At 37.9% G+C, this 20,475-nt stretch overlaps 1 protein-coding gene across 2 annotated transcripts; it reads right to left on the bottom strand.

Moving 5' to 3' along the window:
- Positions 1-76: 76 nt before the first annotated feature.
- Positions 77-14,444, bottom strand: LOC121294465 (SHC-transforming protein 4-like). 2 transcript variants are annotated; one of them, XM_041218175.1, is made up of 11 exons: positions 13,684-14,444; positions 10,307-10,377; positions 8,642-8,705; positions 7,848-7,967; positions 6,362-6,415; positions 5,491-5,542; positions 5,195-5,321; positions 3,772-3,952; positions 3,548-3,620; positions 1,825-2,075; positions 77-1,468 (listed from the first exon to the last, which is right to left on the bottom strand). In XM_041218175.1, the coding sequence occupies exons 1-11, from the start codon at positions 14,305-14,307 to the stop codon at positions 1,316-1,318; spliced, it is 1,770 nt and encodes a 589-aa protein (XP_041074109.1). In that variant the 5' UTR covers positions 14,308-14,444; the 3' UTR covers positions 77-1,315. The 2 variants fall into 2 exon arrangements, with proteins under 2 accessions (XP_041074109.1, XP_041074110.1); XM_041218176.1 differs by having other exon boundaries at positions 3,772-3,949.
- Positions 14,445-20,475: the final 6,031 nt, after the last annotated feature.

The raw sequence follows: 20,475 nt of genomic DNA, 5'->3' as shown, positions 1-20,475 counted from the left end.
CCAAGGTCATTTATGGTTTTATATGAAATAACTGGCAACACAACTTTCAGTCATAAACTATTTTAATCTTCACAAATATGCCCAGAAAATCAATGATACTATTTACAAAGAAGTATTTTAAAGTTAACAGTGAAACAGGCGTTGTGTACAGCTATATGGATCATTTTGTATCTTTCAATCAAACATTGTTTTCATGCAACTGCCCTCTTGTATTTTATGAACTCATTTGAACTTAGTTGAAATTAAACTGAATAATTCTTGATGCACACCTAGAAAAACTTCAATAGTTTTTTTTTTTTTTAAACGACACATGTTTTGCTCGAATTTTTCCTTTTACAACTTTTCAATGTATCGACAAGATTGAAGGATTGCATCTTTCTAAATACAGTTAGAGGTTTTTGTTCACTGCTAAAACTAGTGAAAGAAAAACAGGCATTGTTTTAATTTTAATTTTTTTTTAAATACTATTGTTTGTACCAGGGATTCATTTGTAAACCAGATGCTACGAGATCTTATAATTAAGGAAGAGGGATAGCATTTTTGTTTATTCACCTAATGTCCTGACCTTGATTTACAGTAGCTGCCATATATGCTTCAAATTCTCATTTGCTTGTGGATCAAAGTTTCATGTTTTATTGTTGGTGTTGGTAGCTGTATGCCAACCTTTGCCTAGCCACATTTTTTCATATGTTTCATCGTTGAAAACTGTTTAATTCTGGCCTGTCAGAGAAAAAGTTACCAGATCTGGGATCCGGTGCGATCCTGCACAATTTAACCCCTGGTTTGTACTCCAAGCTGGGATAATAGATATAGTAAAACTGTTACCAAAGTGCTTTCAAAAGGCAAAAAAAGAAGACAAACAGAGCCTTACATAAAAGCAACAAGCCGGATGTGCTGCACGATTTCAATTTGGCAATTTTTTGAGTGAACAGAATCAGCTGTGTAATCTTATGTATTCCATAAGATGTTTAGGTTATTTTTTGTATTCTGTTAAACCTGTGTAATCTTATGTAATCCATAAGATGTTTAAGTTATTTTTTATATTCTATTAAACCTGTTAATGCGTCAAGGTACATTTTAGTTTTTGTACATTACAGTTAAACAGTTGTGCTTTGACACATATTGGCTATGGATCACACTTTATTGATTGCTTGTTTTGGCTGCATTTTACTGTCAAAGATATGGATTTGGTATTATGCTCAGATCAAGAGCATATTTATCACTATAAGTTGCAGTATGACCATGCAAGTGTGAAATACACATTTAACAGTTTACTCCTATGAATGAATGACTTTATTCATAAGGGGACCTGTCTTCATTTCCGGAATCCAGTAATGCTCTTCTGCTTTGGCCTGACTGGCTCCCTCAGACACAGTTCACTTCCTGAGGAGATGATTGGTCGCTGGTTTTTCACATGGTAGCGAATAAGATGCCCCACACTGTTAAATAAGTGATCCTTTGTCCGTACCTTATGAAGCAGTTGGAAAAAATAATCATATCCATTAAGTGAGTATTGGAAAAACACATGTCTGATTAAGAAGCTAGCTCTCTCTTATTTGAAGATATTTATCCTTTAATAGTGATTGTTGCTAACAAAATATTTATTTCAAAACTGAACATTTGGCACTGTAGCTAATGAAAGTGCAAAACTGGTAAGATTGAAATAACTTTTGTTAGCTACAGTAACTTTAACACCATGCCTATAGTTTCTTACTGACTTTATTTTTAGCACTAATCAGACACTTTTTCACAATGTAAGGAAACCTTGAGGCCGGCACTATGCACAGTAAAGCATGCTGCAAAGCATCATCTACAAGTTCATACCATGCCCTCTGGATCTACCAATAGCAAGTGCTTGGCGGTGCCTTCTTGTAACCCACTCAGCACGTACTGGCCTGGCGAGGTTGTGCTCTCCCGCACTAAGAAGTCCCCATTGTCTGTGAGCAGACTCTCTGCCTCCTTCCTGCACATCTTGCCATGATACCAAACCTCATTCCTCAGCTGCTCTTTTATGTGCTGGAGAACACTAAGAGAGCTGCTGTCTGGCAAGCCGTTGTAAACAGCCTTAGTAGCTTCTGTGAGGATAAAAAAAACAACAGCATCCGAGTCAGAGACAAAAGACTGGATTACAGCACTCCGATTGAGCATGTGTGAGTAATTCCCTAGAGCATGTAGAACAGGTCATCATTTTGTTTTTGCTGGATTTTGTTCCAGCTTTCTGACAACAAAAGTGTATACGATTGCACTGGATTGAAGTGTTTGAAGTGATGGAGGCCATAAGAAGCTACTTTAGTATTATCTTAACAAATGTGTTTTTCTTGTTAAGTTTAAAGCACCCCTGCAGCCTCCATGAAGCTCTGAACTGTGTCTAACCTCCAAGTACAGCTGGTATCCCAGTATGTAACTATTAACCTGTCCCCATGTGGATATAAGAAATATCACAGACCAACTTTAACAGCACACCTTTCTCTACCATTCAAAAGGGGGTATCCAGCTCCCTAAACTCCCTCTAATTGCATTAATCATGCAAAATGCTGCTGATATTTTCCCTAGCGGCTATACAGAGTACGTGTAATGAAAAGACTAGAACACAAACCCAAGTGGCCAAACACTATATTTACTATAGTATATACAGTATATGGATAATGGGATATTCCAGTGTTTATTAGAAGTTATACATGCCTATGGTAAAGTGTCTTGCCCCGAGGCTATGTATTTGTTGTATGTTACGTGTAGTGTGTTAATGTTGGTGATAGTCGTTGGTACACGGGATATAAATGGGTCTGTCTGTGTAACACGAGTGTTTAAAATGAATATTTGTATTTAGGCACGAGGATTGCACAGCACTTCATGTGCAGGTAAAATGTAATAATATGTGAGCACAGGGAATTGCACTTTTATTAATTCACATGCAGTTGTACCGAGACTCCAATTAAATGATTGATTAGCAATCGAGTCTCGGTACAGCTGCATAGAAGCAGCATGATTTTACTCACTCAGGGTTGTGTGTTCGGTGAGTGGAGAATGGGTTGGAGACGGAGGTAACAATAATAATAATAGTTAAAATATCAGCTCACCATGTTTGTCTGTGTAGTCTGTTTTTTTATCTCTTTATTTTGGCAAAAGTGCAGTGTCCTGTGTTTTTGTTTGTCTTTGCAACTTTTTATTTTCTGTTTATTCATTATTAAATGCTGAGCAATAGCAATCGCTCAGCTTCACCAAACTCCACCTCTCTGTTTATTTTAGTTTGTTGAGTTCCTGTTTCTGGCCTGATGTCACCCACTGCAGCTGTCTTTGTGACAATGCCTTACCAGTATTGTTTAAAAATGTCAATTTTAACCTGTTTTTTACAGTGTATATTTGGATCTCACAAACTCTGGTCAACAAAAACAATACATAATAAAAATAATCACAATTTGAGAGTTAAATTAGCACAAAACCTAACCCCAGTTCACTACCAACTCTTCAGATGTGAATCTTGTATTTTAATAAAACCATATGCTTTAAAATAACTGTTTCATCCAATCCAAGGCTGACACAGACATACCTACTGTAGGGCAGAGCTGCTTCTGTGTCAATGAACAGTTTTCATACACGTTGATGTGTTGTGGGCTGCCGCTCTGAAAGACAGTTAATGAAACACGACTCCTCTTTGAAACACCATTACGATGTACACAATAAGAACTGGATGATGAAGCATGAATTTCAAAACAACCCTGGGTATGGGTTGGGTATGCTAGGTGGCAGAAATGAGACTATGTAATGGCATACCCATCTCAGCTGCTCTGCACACTGGCTGTTGCCTTGTGTTTTCTGCACTGCTGACTCCAATTGTATCCTCATGTCTGGTATCCCACCTGGCAGGGGCTGTTTACCAGAGATCTCATTGTAATACTCGTGGGTCTCTTTACTCTCCACAGTCCAGGCAACACTGTCTGTTTGCGCCATCCTGCTGAAACAGCAACACAGACAACAGGAAGAGATCAGTAAAGCTTAAATTACATAATCAATTTGTTTAATTACTTGTATCTTGAAAAACGTGTAGGTTTAACAGACTCTCCAGAAGAAAGAGCACAAAGCAATTGAGTGGCACAGAGAATGAGTTCACTCTCTATAAATGAGGGAAGTCAGTGTATCAAATCAAGGGGATGTAGTTGTATTGTATAAGATAGCATTTTAGAGACATATTCTCCTCATTTACAAGAGGTAAAGACTTAATTGGAATCAAATTAGCCAATAAAGAGAGAAAATAAACCAGGCCACAGTTTTGAACTGTTATCTAATTTAGCCAACAGTTGGGGCACCAAAGTTAACAGTGCTGTTTTTCAGAACAGTGCCATACGATATATACATATACAGTCAACCGCCAGCCCCCCACAGCACAGTATATCCCAACAAAATTCTAGCCAAGGGCACAAACTCTGTTATCCATTACTTTGATACATCCAAATACCAATCAGTCTCAACTTCTAACCCATCAAAGTGATCTGATTTAAAGGTGGTATGTCCAGACCTAATGTCCAACCATTTGATGTGTGAAGCTAAATTTACTGGCATCATATTCTATTAAATTTAGGTTTAAGGGAGCATTGAGATTTTGGATGAAAGGCAAATATTTAAAATAACATAAGAATGATTTCTGAGATATATTTGACAACGTTGCCAAGGTGGAAATCTCAGTAAATGAGTGAGCCGGCACTGTTCTATTGTAAACCACGGTCAGTTGAGTGGGCAGCAGCATGCTGGACTGCTCTGCACTGCTGGATCCTTTAATCAGGTCAACCAGCGTCAAAAACATAGCTTACTGCTGTGTCTGGTGGCTATAAACCACATGATGGCTGGCTATGATCAATAGAGTCAGCTGGGATTGCCTTTCTAACTGGGCTAAAATGCCAAGCGTTGAATAGTAAGTAGCTTCAAATGACATGTTCCATTTTATGATTAAGAAACAGTCATTATGATTGAACACATCATAAACAGCTCAGGGGACAGTATCACAGCTTCTTTTAAACAATCTTACCCAATGATGTATTGAGTAGTAATATAGTACATTCTGTAAGGGTTCTGGCTTGTTGGTGAGCAGTCATTTCTGGATTATAACAATAGTACATATTTACGGTCTCAGTTTAGATCCTCAGTGTATTAAGACAAAGCAAACGACTTACAAGAAATACCAACTAATGTAAAAACTGACCTGTCCTGGGGTGTGATCAGGGGCGAAGGATTATTGAGGAACTGTCTGAAGCGAAGTTCAAAAGCTTGCCCTATAGTGCTTATAACTTCTTGGGCCAATCCATCTGGGCATTCCAAGATATGGCAAGCTGGAATTCAAGGGGTACCAGGTAGTTACACAGCCTTTAGTTTTCTCACACACAACAAAACAAGTCTATTCAATTTGTATATTTTCCTTTTAATGTTCATCTGGACTAACCCAACCTTTTTGTATCCTGTATCAAAACCATGCCAGGTAATAATAATACGATGAATTACCTCTTTGATTCACAGGATCTTTGGCAACATAAGCAACATAATCGGTAGCATCCTAAAAAACAGAAATACGAGTGCTTTAGGAGTAATGCATTTAATCAGGAAACACGCATCTGTTTAAAATGTATTTTCCAGTAGACATATTCAGAAGCAATTTAAGATTTCCTTAATTACTGCTTGATAGGTGTTGAAAACGAGAATTAAAAAATTGCTCTTGTTTAACAGAGACCCATAGATTTTGAGCACCAATAACAAATATCCTCATTTGCAATACCCTAAAGAACAATAATTTAATATTATAGTGTCATTCAAGAGGCACTGTAGGTCTGCTTTTCCAGCTGTGAGTGTGATTAACGCATCCACCAGGATGAGAAGCTCCTGTTTCACCCATTAGATTAATTCAATCAGGAATCACTCGAGTTATCTCACAGAATTGTGTTCATATTGTAACTGTGTCAATTACATTAGTTAATATATCACGAATAATTTTTTTCATTTCCTTCTGCCCCCCACCCTCTAACTTCCCTTCACCAATTAGTGTTGTTCAGTGGACGCAAGCATTCTGGTAATTTTCAGAACATTAAGTTTCCTGAAAAGTAATTCCAATTTCCAGTTTTTGTTTTATTGGATTAACTATTCCACTTCATGTAAACACAGTCGTTTAAAAAAAAAAAGTCTAACTAACTAAGTTTTCTAAACTCATGTTCAAGCATTGGTGTTTTCTCGGAAAAGTTAATTCAATAAGTATGAACACGTAGGAAGCAAGTAGGCTGCTTCTAGTTTAAAGGAACATGTAATATTGATGCATGAAATTAGGTGTGAAAAACACATTTGTTACAAGAATAAAATATTAATGTATGTTTGTTATACTTACAGGATCTCCTACAGAGGCAAATGAAATAGACTGCATATGGTGATGGGCAATAATCTGCTGGTAGAAAAGAAAAGAGAAAGGAGTATGCACTGCACATGAAACTTTGCATGTAGCAACGATACAGCATGGAGAGGATGATGGTGTTGCATACAATAGCAGGCACAGGAGGTGTTCACATCATGTCTCACAACTCCTCTCCCTATTGCTGGGTCTATTTACTGGGTCTATTTGCGAAGTTGCAGTGCCGTTTCCTGTCCTGGTTGATCTGCAGGTGAAGTCATGTGATTTTCCAGTTACTGATCTTGGCTGAGGACCCACAGGGAGCGCAGGATTGCCTTTGCACCCCTATAGAGTTTGGGACCGGCTGAGGAAAATTAGCTTACAGGTCACGTGCCCAACCTGCCCTGGTGGAGATTTCCCAGGCAGGACCTTGGTGTCCCGTGTTCAGTAGCTTGATAACATCTGTTCAGCATTTCAAAAACTGTGTGTATGAATATAGGACGATCATTCCTTTGTGAGCTTGGTTTCCATGGTCAAGCAGCTGCGCAGAAGCCACTTATTACTGTTTACACATGTTGTGTTGACCTGAACTCATTCAACCACTGTGTGATAGCCTAGAACAGTGCAGCAGGATCAGATCAACACACTCAAAGCCTGGCACAATTGTCAAACTCTCTAAATGAGGAATGGAAAGCAACACCAGACTGTTGATCAAATTTACTCTTCCTACTATTCCATTTTGTGTGCAAAAGATGTAAGTTCAAACAAATATCTGTGATGTGTGTGTATAATGGCAGGTAAGCGAATGAAGTATAGATTATTTTATTCCTCTGCTGCCTGACTCAATATTCTAACATAAGGAACACTGTTATTACACAGACAGCAGTGAAGCAAACTGAGGTGGTGTTATCATCGCTAACTGTAAATTCTACAACTGTGGGAAAAATGGAAAATCTCTATACAAAGGTGACAGGAGTCTCATTTTATGGAGTCACCATAGCTATATTTTATAATGACTAAGGTGCTGTCAAAATTTTGATTTAATCCAAGCCCCAGTGGTTGAAAAATTACATTTTTGCATACCTAACAAGTAAGCTTGGTAAATAATATCCTATGCAGAAACAGTAATAGAGAATAAAAGAACATCCATAGTAGGCTATAGTAGAAAAGGTAGATGACATAAAGCACTCCTTCAAAGGGACAGAAAACCCTGCTTCAGCAAACAACCATTCTGTACTTCTTCATGGTATTAAGTATGTCATTGATTAGTTAAACAAATCCTAATTAACTGATTAAAAACCTAAAAATCAAACTAACTGGTTGAGATAGTGTGTCAGGAAGCCTCTCTGTATATGTCAAAGCTGTGGAGATGTATCTAAAGTGGTCTAGTATTTGACCTGATGCTACCACTATACTCCCATTCATCTGGCTTTCAGAATATCTCTTGCTTTTTGATATCCAGACCAGCATTTAACAGTATGCTTACCTGTTGGGAGTCGACTGTAGTTAAACTGAGGATGTTTGTCGATACTATAAGTTTTATATTCATTCCTGCAAACTGTAGGTTACTCTTCCCCAGAACAGCAGACAGGCCTTTATTTGGAGGCTAAAAGACAGGATTAAAAATGCATTACACTCTAGTTAATAAATACATTGCTGTGTATCTGAATTTCTTAAAAAAAACTTAAAATAATAATAATAATAATAATAATAATAATAATCCAATAACACAAACACTACTTAATTAGCAGTTTGTAGAAATAAAACACCCATCGCCAAATCTACGTTAAACAGCTAATTTAAAAAATGAAAGTAGAATGTAAATTGAAACATGGATAAGGATTTTTTTCATTGAATTTATTCTTAGCTAGAAACCTGAATCTCTTTAACTGTCTATAAATCCTGCTGGTGATTTCCCTCACTTACTAGCCTTACAATAAAAACACTGTGGAATGAGGTTCACAAAAAGGTTTATACAGGGGGGTGGTATTAAAATCAGACACTGTTCATATCATTAAAAAAAAGACCCTGATACAATTTTGGAATACCAAATCATGTTAACCAGTCCCAGAGGAGGTCCGAAAATAACTGCTGATTAATTTGCATCAAAGAACCTACGTACCCTGACCTGAATGAGTGGACTGTTCACACACATATGCTTCTTCACGCTGATTACCTTTGTCAGCTGATGAAGATAACGAGCATGAGTAAAGAGCTGCATGACAGAGATAACGCTCATGAAATTAGGATATTTGCACAGGCTATCAGGATTGTATTTACCTTCCTCCGCTTTGCTGCTCCTTTTATACTTGGCACAATCTCACACAACCGGCTGATGGCTTCTCTACAAACAAAAAATACATAATGATAATAAGACCAACATGGCGTTTAAAGGAAGGAGGTCAGGTTTAGCTCATGCTGAAAGTCTGGAAGGGAAAATAGGTTTGGCCCTGGCTGTATTGTTTCCTTTGAGTCTAGTCTAACCATGCTCACTGCATTATAAGCTTTGGTTCTTTATTACAGGTGGTGACAAATCGAAGGCCATTGTTGAGATTAATTAAATAGACCCTGTTATCTTTAAGTATTTCTAAACATTCAATGGGAATATCTATTTTCAGAAGGAAAGAGCAACATGAACAGCACAAATACAAAGCCGGCTGATAAATGCAGCCTTGGTGTCTGCAGTGACATTGCAGCTCTGTAAACCATGGAACGGGCAAAAAGAGAATCAACTCAATAGTGAATTTCCGCCTTGCTTCCGTGCATTTCCCACTTCAGGTCAGAAGCACTGATCCAGCCACAGCTCATTAATGAACACTGATGAAAGTGGATTGCTGCACAGTGCACACCCACGCCTGCCCTCTGTCTGCCGGAAACCCTGCAGCAGCGAATAATCTCAACAGCTGTGAGCTTGAGCATCAGCAACAACACAGACACACGGTGCATGAGCTCCTTTTATGTCCTGGTTTTATATGTAGGCTTTATTCTTCTGGAGCGAACTGTAGCTGTCTTCTTAATCTGAACCCTTTACTACAACTGCATTCTAAAGGGTATTCATAGGGATACATGTATTTATATATTTAGGTCATTAGTTTCATATCATATGCAGTTGTTGTTTCTTAGGCTTCAGCTACATTTTTATGAATTAGTTGTTTCACCCAAACCTTTTATTTACTTCAGCAGAACCAACAACTTAAAAAGCAACGTATTCCATATATATATATATATATATATATATATATATATATATATATATATATATATATATATATATATAAGGGCATATATTATATATATATATATAGATTATATATATAAGGGCATTTATTTATTAGATTTAGATTTATTTTAAATGTTCCTTGAATCAGTTTTTAAGTATGGCGAAAGAAATCAAGAGCCGCACAAGTATTTGCAGTGCAACCTTCTTACTGTACCTTTAAATCTATAACATACAGTACTATTCTAAACTGTACTGTTAGACCAAAAATCAGGAAATGATGAAAATAGAATTATTCTTAAAGAATATAAATCTTCCACAGAACAACTGAATGACTGCCATTTAGAACTGTGTATAAATACACGGCCAATTTATAAGTAATAATTAAAATTAGAGTAATCCAGCCCAGAACTGTCAACTCCCATTGAATTTAAATCTAAAGACACCCTTTAAAGAAACAGCTATTCCCTTTTGTCAGTTATTTAGAAGGAAAGCTGAGCCTTCCCCTTGAAAACAAATTAGATTTGCTGAAGTGCCCCTTGCTTACAGTTGTCTGTGAAATTATAAGCAGGAAATGCTTCCAAATGCAATTTCCTTCATTGGAGTCTCCTGTCACATTGGAAAGCTTGGATGTTTTATCCAATACTGCATGTCTAAAACCAATAGATATACGGTATAGCTGGAACAATATTTAAGTGTCTGAAAGACATGATGCATATAAACCTCACCTTGTGACTTGTGTTCTGGTACCAAAGTCCAGCATCCTCATTGACTGCAGCACTTCCAAACAGCCAATATACTAGAGAGGGGAAAAAAAGAAAAGCATGCATTTATACAACAAACTACACCAGCATCTGTATTGCACATGGAGAAATATTACATATTTTAAGCTATAACACACTTATTTGGTGCATAATATAATACAATATAATTGCAATTGCAGCATCTGGTTACATATTAACAATACAGATTCTTTAATCATTTTCCGAACTGACAGATACATATCAACTAAGGTAGCACGTTGTCCGAAGGCACAGAATGAGTTTGTTGATTTGCTGCTTCATGTGTTGAGCAGCAGATTAATGGTTTGGGAGTGTGGTTGATGGATTTGCTCACAGATCACAGGACAGTAAATTAACAATACATGCATGTGCATTAAGACCAATTGTGAAGTATGTCCATTATAAAGTTCCCTGATTAGGTTAGATATCCATCTAGTCCCAATATCTCAGCTGGATCCAGATTGATTTAAATGACTAATTACCTTTGTTAAATAAAATGCACACATGGAAACTACTCAAATAGTAAAATTAATTATTTTCGATTCAGCTTTCACAAGACATGTACTGGGAGGTGGAAGGGTGGAGTGGGTAGGGGGGGCTTGGAATGAGTTAAATCACCTACTACTGCAAATACACTGAAGGAATTCAGTAAATTCTTAATGCTATTCTAACCTTGATGGGATGATGCATTTACAAGAGTAGATGAGTCATACTGTGAGGAGGCTGGGTAGGACTATGCTCCCATCCTGATCCTGTGTGTGGGAGGCTACGCTAGGCAAAGCTGAAAATCGATGCATTTCTCTGATCTCTGACTCACAAGGACATGTTTTAATAAAAAAAATAGACTTTCGACCAATAAAATGGTATCATCATGATCATTAGAATCGTCCCTTTGATCTGATCATTAGTGGCTAATTATTTAGAATAAGGCTTTTTCTAGTGAAGCTGATTACTGTATTGGAATAACTTACCCACATGAATCAGGGCAAGATTTGTGTCACCTATGACCGAGTTCATTATTGGCTGGTTGTTATAAAACGTGGCCCCAGAGCTCTCACTCTGCTACATGCTTCATGTGCATATAGCATACGTGCAGGCTTCACAGGGTACCTGTGTGAGGGAAGGCTGGATATATAATCAGGATCATGAATGATGGATGAGGATGAGAGGCACTGAGTCACTGAAGTTAATCTACTTCCTGCAAGAGCCTTTGTGGATTTTGTGTGACATGTCAGGCAGGATGCCAGAAATATCTGTGTGACTCACCCGGCATGCTAGCTGCCAAGAACCATTCTCTTCTCCAAAACTCTGCTGGAAACAATACTGAGCTAATGTCAGGGATGCCATTGTCAATGCAGAGTTATGTAAAACAACTAGCCAAAGCAGCATCCTAACATTAAACTAGACTGGATTGCCCTGCACTGAGGACCCCTGACCCACTATAGCCTCTGACTGTAGTAGCTTCTCTTGTGAAATTGATGACAAATTAAAGTGTATTTTTTAAAGCTACATTGTGCATCGGTTTTATTACATATACTGTGATTTGTTATTTTAAATAAGCCATCGCTTTTAGTTCAGGAAGACTCACTGTATATCTGCAATACATCAGACTTTTACATGTAGATTATTGCAACGGTTTCCCAAATGACAATGTGTGGAACATTTGTTTCTGCTTAGAGCAGGTGGCTGCCACCTCTTTCTAACTGGAGGGTAATAGCTGGTGACTGAGTAGCTACTATTATTTTTTACCTTTGGTACCAGTACAAACTGTCATGCTTAAAAAAAACACCATGATAGACCTCTCATTTTCTTGATTCTGCATAGCCAAGCAGATAGATGTTTCAGTAAGTGCCTTCATCTGTACGTATCTACTTTATAGAGATGTGTTTGAAGTTATGGGTAGAAATGTAGTATGAGCTTTGTTCAGTTGATTCTATGTAAGTTATGGCAAGGAGCCTATTTTGAACAAGTACCTTTTCCAAGGAGAAGAAACAAACCTGGTTGTAAGAATTAGTTCCTCTGAGTAGTTTCTTGCTACTTTTATAACTTCAAAATGATTGTGTTACTTTTTCTCAACAATGTTAGAAGCAACTATAAACACAGTTATCCTGTTACCTTTATCCTATGTATTTGACTTTGATAAAAAAAAAAAAAAAGTAACATAAAATACAATGCTTCTATGATACTATACTGAGGTCATTAATTTTCAATTAGATAAGAAATACTGCTGCACAAAGTCTGATGCATAACTTCCACCTGAAATGCTAAATGCATACAGTACTGTATGTGTAAATACTGGGAGTGATTTATGACCTAACCACAAGGATTTATTTATGAAATGAGGTATAATAAGTGCTACTAACATGCTTAAGATAGTTATCTAATGGTATACCACTTCATCTAGTGTGCTATTGCTACAGGATTGCACATTTGCATATAGCAGATTAAACGCATACTACAAGCAACTCAATAGTAATAAAAGCAACACATGACAAATTTACAATGTAATAGTCAGACAGGTGTGTGGAATAATATGTTTGACTCATATTATTAGTAAGATAGTAATTGTCAGTAATCACATTATTCTGGTAACTACAGTATTGGTTGCATGGTCAGAGCCATCATTAGTGAATGACAAAGGCTCCTCGAATAAGCAGCCTCCTGGTTATAACAGCCACAGGTGTCCAGTTCCTTTGGTGACCACATTCTTTCAGGTACCATTACATTGGCCTAAGTGTAGTTTTTTTCATAGACGCTTTTACACTTCCCAATGTTTTTCTCACTTAGTCCTGAATCAATAAGTGATCATTCCACAGCTAGGGGGACTTTTCAATTCAGCTATTTGGCCCAAGCTCCCATTGAATTTGGCGAAGCTCGATCCCAGCGACTCAGCAGTCTTCTGCTTCATTTTGCAGATAAAGGTCAAATTTAGTAAGCTTGAGAATCCCTATTTTACACCGTGTACGCCACCTTGTAAGCTGTTTTCTTTCCCACTCAAATATTTTACCACCAACACTGTAGTTTTACTTTCCCCGCATTTTGTTTTGTTTAGGGAAATTATTCAAATGTTGCAAGGACCATGGTTACCTAAACAGTTACCTACCTAATAGAGTGTAAAAAAAATTAAAAAATAAATAAAATGTTGCCTATATTGACAACTCCTCTCAGCTAAGCTTTGTTATTCAGCATGTTAAAGTAATTTATGAATCTATGACCCCCTCCTACTCAGAGGATAACATAGGCAGGCACACTTGTTTGACACCTTATTTAATTGTACTTATTGTTCTTACATCAGTATCTTTATAGAAATGGGAAACACACACCTTTACGTAGTAGGTCATCCCAGTTTCCAGGCAGTCTTGGCTGGTCTGCTTAGTTCCTCCTCCTAGCTTGTTTAGGGACAAGGATCCCTCAGTTCCAGGCTGCTGCCCACCTCCTTGGCCAGGGCTTTTTGTGCTGGTGGTGCCTAACTTATCACTATGAAAGTCTTGTGGAAGGGGAGATGAGGCAGACAGGTAACTGGTTAGACTGATCTCCGGGGATGCAGGGGCACGGTGGGCCATCACGCTGTTGGTCAGTTTGGTCCTCGGCACCTCTTTAGCGGCCAGGGCAAAGCTTTTTAGTCCCAACAAGCCAGCCGGGTTGGAGAGTTTGATGTTGGCCATCCTGGGGAGGAAAGTGCAAAGGGTGGTTGAGCCCTCCTCTGAAGATGCCAGGGAAATTTGGTCGGCCGGAGAGCCTGGGGTGGAGGGAGGGCAGGAGGAGGAGGTGCAGGATGAAGAAGGCGCCTTCAGCACTGGCGTGGGGCTTTGCATGCCATCATCCAGGGAGGTGATAGAATCATTGCGGAGTCGGCTGTATTTCGCCCTGTGAAGCATACCCGACTGTCCAAAGAGTCCTACATGCAGTGCGTGTCCCCTAAGGCTGAACGGATTATGTTCTCTCATAGCCAGGGACTATTGAGACTGCTGAAACCATACACTCCTGCATAGACTGCCTGCTCTCCAACAATTCAGTATAAAGGAAATCTGATAGCTGGAAAACCAACTATAACAATATACAAAGTAATGGATCCTACATTTACTTATTTAGCTGCTTAGCTACTCTTTATTTTCCTTGAAAACTTTAGGATACAAAATAAATTATATATTGCACTACAAGCAATTCCTTTTTCAGATCTAAAATATAAAGTATATGATGCACACAAGTCTTTAGCCAAAAGCACCTATCCGTAGCTTAAAAGCAATTGGAATTGACAGCAGAAAGAAGCAAGCATCACAGTGACTTGTGTTTGCAAAGTATTCCGATGCATTGCATATTTTGCTCACAGTGCATCTCTACAAGAAAATAAAGTCACCTGACAAAACTGCTTTAAATTCTGCTTCTAAAAAATACAGCTGCACTCTCTCTACATAGTCTGCAAAAATTCAGTCCAACACACTTTTAGTGTCTGCATTTTTTTAGACCCACTGACTGAAGCTTTCTTCACAGCTGAAAAGAAAGAGCAATGTGTTGCTTAGCCATACCATTGTCTTAATGTACAGCCCCTGTGCATTAAATACCAGTCCAGTGTTAGTCCCAGTTCAGCAGCATCCTGTCCTTGAAAACTCAGGTCAGCCTTGTTGTCTCTGACCACAACTGTTCAGCAGCCAGTGTAATATTCCACGATATCTCCATGTAGACATGTTATCTCTTGCAGGCTCACACACACAGTGCAGGCAGCAGCCCTCACAGTCTTTCAATCGCGTTCTAAAAGCCAGGTCTTAATTAGAGAGTGGGCTGTAGCTCAAGAGGTAGCTGAGGATGTTGCAATTTTCATGAATGGACTTTTTTTTTTATGAATGAATTTCTCCCTCACTGTGCATGCTAATAAACCTGTGAATGGAGCTGAAGATGACTGTAATCGACTGACAGTCCCTGAGGTTTTGTTTTTTTTCCTCGCTCCCTCCCTTCAAATCAGAGGAAGGCAGGGTGACTCATGCACCTAAACACATTAAATCAGAAACCGTTTAAATGTTGTCTTTTATCCCTATCCGTTGTTATCCTGCACCAAATCATACAGACAGAAAGGTGGCTATAGCATAAGGGAAAATTATGTTTTTTGTGTTATTGTTTGTTGATAAGTGCACATCAAATCTGAGAGCTTCATTGTGCATGGCGGCTGGAGAAAAAAAAAAAAAGATTAGGGATTCTATGGCTCCTAGGACAACATATGACATTATTCCTTAGGAGAGACGTGAGGCATCTTTCTTAGAACTGGAGTTCGTTTTTATTGACTGCTGGTTCAATCTCCGGTCTAGTACAACTTCCTGGGCCTATCAAGTTTACTCTAAAGACATAATGAATGCTGCAAAGGGCTAAGCACACAGAGAGACGGAGAACCTGACTAGTCATACAGGGCAATGTAATCTTGTTTAATTAATTCCACTTCTGCAATTGCTTCAACAATGAACTGATATACAGTGGCACTAAACATATTCAAACAGTTAGCCTAAGTTGTAATATCCTTATTTTTATTCAGTAAATACAATTTACACATAACATCTATGTGTAAAATAACCTTTATAAAGAAAACTAAACATATTGGTGTAATATAGTATAGTGTTTGATTCCTACAAGCCATGGCTGTCTTCTTCAATACTGACAATAAAGTTTTTTTGTTTGTTAACTGGGAGACTCATTTTAGCTGCACATCAATGTTTTGTTTTTGGAATGTGTTTCTTCTTTTTCACGGGTTCCCCTACATTGAATATTTCGGCACTGGTAGGTCATTTGTGTGGAAGACGCTATGCGCAACATTAAAGTGGTTCCAGTTCATTATGTTACTGCTGCATTTCAAGGACAGACAGTGACAGAGGGCTGCTCGGAGGCTCCAGATTGGCTTTACTGCACCAGGTATAATTGTTACAGGAGGTACAGTTCCCTGCCTTCCCAGAAGAACATAGGACCAGTATGTAATTTAAACTGCTTGCAAACTCATCACTTCAGATCAGTGTCGTCCTGTCGGTTCCCGAATGTACAACATTTCATTTGTAGCTTTTACCTCTCATAGCAAGATTGTCTTTAGGAGTGTGTACGTGGGTGTGCAGTATGTGTGGGCAAGCATAATATATAGGTGTGCTGTATATACTGCATTCAGATTGTACGTTATCATGGCGAAACCAAATGTTATTTTCTGATGACTGTAAGAAATGTATGAAGATGGTATGTTTTGCTGGGTGCTGGACCTTAATGTGCTGAATATGAGCCAAGCTTGGGAGCAATAAAACCACAGGTCATGGAAGTCAAGACAGACTCTTACACCCCCTTGAGTTTGTATTAAGTATTAATGTCAATTTTACAACATTAATCTTGGTCAGCCAAGCTTGAACATTGCTTGCAAGAGATATGATTCCCTGCTATATATCACTGCTAACATTGTCTTGTGACAGCTCAGTGGCAGATCTTATGACTTACACAGCTAAAACCATTCCAGCTGATTTCTTATGCCCCTGTCCCTGAGAAGCCTAAATGTCTCCAGGCAAGACAGAATATTCAAACCCCTGTTGTTTTGCAGAGCCATTTATAGGACTGGAGCCAGAACATAATCACTGATACAGAATTTGCATGAAACCTTTCAGATAAGTTCAGTAGCAGTTCATTAGCTTAACCAACCACAGGCCAGAACTCATATAAATGTAGGTCACCATGAACTACATTCTGATGCTCCCTTGCATTTTCAAAAGGTATACATTTTGACTATTTCTTTTATAGGAGAACTCTTGCATATGCACAGTCATTTAAATCATTACCCCAAGAGTCATGTAACATTTTCTAACCCAGCTTGAAAGATGTTTGCCTGCTCCAGCTGTTGCATAATGTGGTTTTAATGAAGCATGTATATTATATTAGGTTTGCTATTTCATCAGCATCAGGACTCCTACGTGAGCATGATGTTTTTGCATATCACATTTTAAATAAAATAGTATTAGTTTAATCACAAGCTATTGGAATCGCATGGAGTCAGTTTTGTCAGTGCAAATGAGACCCTGATGCCTCATTCTCAAACAATGGCATTAGAGTACAATAGGTCAAAGCTTCTGATACAATATCTGTAACACTGCATGTAACTGTATGATAGCACTTAACTTCAACCACTTGTTGGAACCATTTCACAAAAAAACAAAAATAAAAGTTTACAGTTTTAGCCTTATTGTTTAACCCATGGTTTTAGCGGGGGGAAAATTACTGGTGCACACCCCTAGTGGTCAATTATATACAGCATGTTCACTTTGTTAAAAACAAGTTCCTCTGGCTTTCTCAGACAGTTCCAAAAGTGGGTACACCGCTGTAACTACCTGAATCAGCAGCAGGTTATGGAAGGTCATTGTAAACAACTTGGGAAGAAAAGCAAGATGAAACACTTGTATCGCCCTCTGCTGTTTGTAAGAATCATGGCATGGTTTACATACTGTATTTCCTGTTTTTACCTTGTATGAAACTACAGCGTTCAGTATAATAACACTGTGTTCTTTTTAGAATATCAAATACAGAAGATTATTAACATGCACTATAAACCTGTCAATACCCATCCCAGTTCTGAAATAGAAATCACCACAGGGTAAAGCCCCTGCCTGATGGATTACTATCATTCACCCTAAAAGCAGCAGTGGTCACACGCATTACTATTCCTAGAGAAACACAACAACCTTTTAATTAATTTCCTACGTGAAAATGTAATTCAATTATAGTTTATTTTAGAAACCAGAGAAAATACATTAATATACAACACTGCCTCTCTTCACATAATAAAGACTGATAGGCTAATTTTGAACCATGGAAACAGGAACACAGTTTACAGTGTTTATTTATCATCTTGAAAGTGTTCTTTGTTTAAAACTAATTTAGAAATCTTGTTTTTATTAAGAAGATGTAGGTTAGGTTCCTGTTTGAGCTTCCTCTTAATGTGTAAGCCACTGATATGATATAGTCACAGCAGCTGGAACAGACTTTAGTGACAAATACTTTATATAACATACCAATATGCTGTTTCAGTGTGGCTGAAATGTACTGTGCCGCTCTATATTAATAATCCATTGAGAGGTGTCCTGGAAAAAATGTGATAACCCACAATTTCATTTTCTTTATATAAGCTCTCGTTGAGTCCTATTACCAACTGAAAACAATTTTCTGAAAGCTGAAGTCTGTGGGTAAATCGAGTTTTTCCACCAAGTCTATTTTTTTATGTTTAGACAATAGTTTGTGATGGCAATATTAAGCCATATAAGGTGAATCTGATACCCAGTCTTGACCTTTCCACCCAGATAACAGTCTGACCCACAAGTATAGCACTGCCAAAGCTGTAGAAATGCTACAGTTCTGATTGAATTCAATGGTCTGTGCATCACCTTTTCTCTGTCAAGTCATAGTGGCTGGAGATAAATAAATATACAGCTTCCAGTTTAGAATATGACCCTACCAGTAAGGCTATCGGAGTTGTCTACAGGGTTCAAGGATTCTAGCTGATGCTTTAGTTTGCGTTAAAACTGCAAATGGAACTAAATAAAATGATAACCAAAAAAATTAAAATAGGAAATAAAATTCAAGAAAAACAGGAAATGGTTACTACATGCAAAAAAGTAGAACCTCAATAGGATCAATGCAGGTGCAGATGATGGCATACATGTGAGTTTCTCACAACTGAAAGATGCATTTGAAGCTATCTAACAGTACTTGGATATTAGAGAAAATCACTACTGTTTTTTTACTCCCCTAAGAAAAGACTTCTGATATTAAGTTTGGGTTTTTGCTTCCCAACCATAATGAATCATCAACACAATAGTGCTGTCACCAGAAAACGTTTAGTGTCAGTGTGTGGGCGCCATGGCAACATTAATTTTTATAGTGGGCTGTACAGTGGGACAGTTATGTAAGTTTTAACCTCATACTTGTTTGTAAATTATGAAAACTCTAAATGATGCTGCTGCTGTCTAGTTGGCGTGCCCAAGACACTCTTGGAAACTCAATTAGCTTTTCATGATTAACACTTTTTAATTAAAAGAACAATAATTGCTGCGATTCGATGACCCAGCTAACAAACCTGGAAGATGTCCTGTTTATTCTTTTTTACAATCATTTTCAAGAGACAGAATTGGAGTGGAACCTGTGATAACACACAACTGCAAGTATCAGACAATGATGCTGTTTGGCATGCCACCTGATCAGTCAAACCCCAGTATATACTGTAGAACATGCAGAATGAAAATGCTCTGCTAAAAGATCAAAGGCTGTTTAATGGGAGTGTCAGCCGTACAGACCAAGAGCTCATCTTGTCAGTTCCCTGAGAGACAGATCAAACGCAGCCATGCAATTAATTTCAGTAGGATTCTGAATTAAGGGTATTCTATCCTCCCTTAAGACCACACTCTGCAGTCAGTGTTAAACCTTCAGATATCCTTATAGCATTTTAAATGATAAAGGGAAAATAAAAGCACTAAGAAAAAAAGGTGCGTCTTACACAGGTCATGTGTGTGAAATCTGTATAACAAAGACAGCATTTTAAAAAATATATATATATATATATATATATCACGCTTCTTCCTCTATGACTTAACAGAGCTTACATGAGTTATTTGAAACCACTCACTGTGCATTTGCAAACATACTGTATCTATGGTGAACATGCAAAGGAATAAAAATTGCCTATTTTCCTATGCAGTAGCAATGTATGTGCAAGACATGCAAAACTTTGTAAACAAGGGCAATGTTATTTTATAGATACATGTAAACACCACCCTCATAAATGACCAGATAGAGCTAGCTAGCCTCATATCATGGCAGCAACCTCTACAGGCCAACCTCTATGCTGCTACCTCCTAGGTTGGGCCATTATATCCAGGACTAGGCTGTTTGGCAACATCATTGCTTTTATAGGTGAAAGGAAGCAATTAGCTTGACAGCAATTATAAAAGGTAGCACGTTGATATTCAGAAAGTGATTCACACATTTGGTCTTGAAAATGTGTTTAACCAAACCGTTTTAATAATAGTATTAACCAGCCAGGATAGTCAAATTGGGTTACAGGTAAATATGAGAAGCTCCAAGAGCTGGCATGTCTTTGAAAGAGGACTAGACCT

This window comes from Polyodon spathula, chromosome 19 (genome assembly GCF_017654505.1).
Source record: "Polyodon spathula isolate WHYD16114869_AA chromosome 19, ASM1765450v1, whole genome shotgun sequence".
Lineage (NCBI taxonomy): Eukaryota > Metazoa > Chordata > Actinopteri > Acipenseriformes > Polyodontidae > Polyodon > Polyodon spathula.
The sequence above is the reverse complement of the archived record's forward strand: the minus strand, read 5'-3'. Positions and strand labels throughout refer to the sequence as shown.

Bases quoted from the DNA above. Each gene is read 5' to 3' on its own strand.
- LOC121294465 (XM_041218175.1), bottom strand. From the start codon at position 14,307: ATGAGAGAACATAATCCGTTCAGCCTTAGGGGACACGCACTGCATGTA. The intron at 10,378-13,683 runs GTGTGTGTTTCC...TCCCCTCTCTAG, and splicing joins GGATGACCTACTACGTAAAG to TATATTGGCTGTTTGGAAGT. The intron at 3,621-3,771 runs GTATGCCATTAC...ACTGTCTTTCAG, and splicing joins GTGCAGAGCAGCTGAGATGG to AGCGGCAGCCCACAACACAT.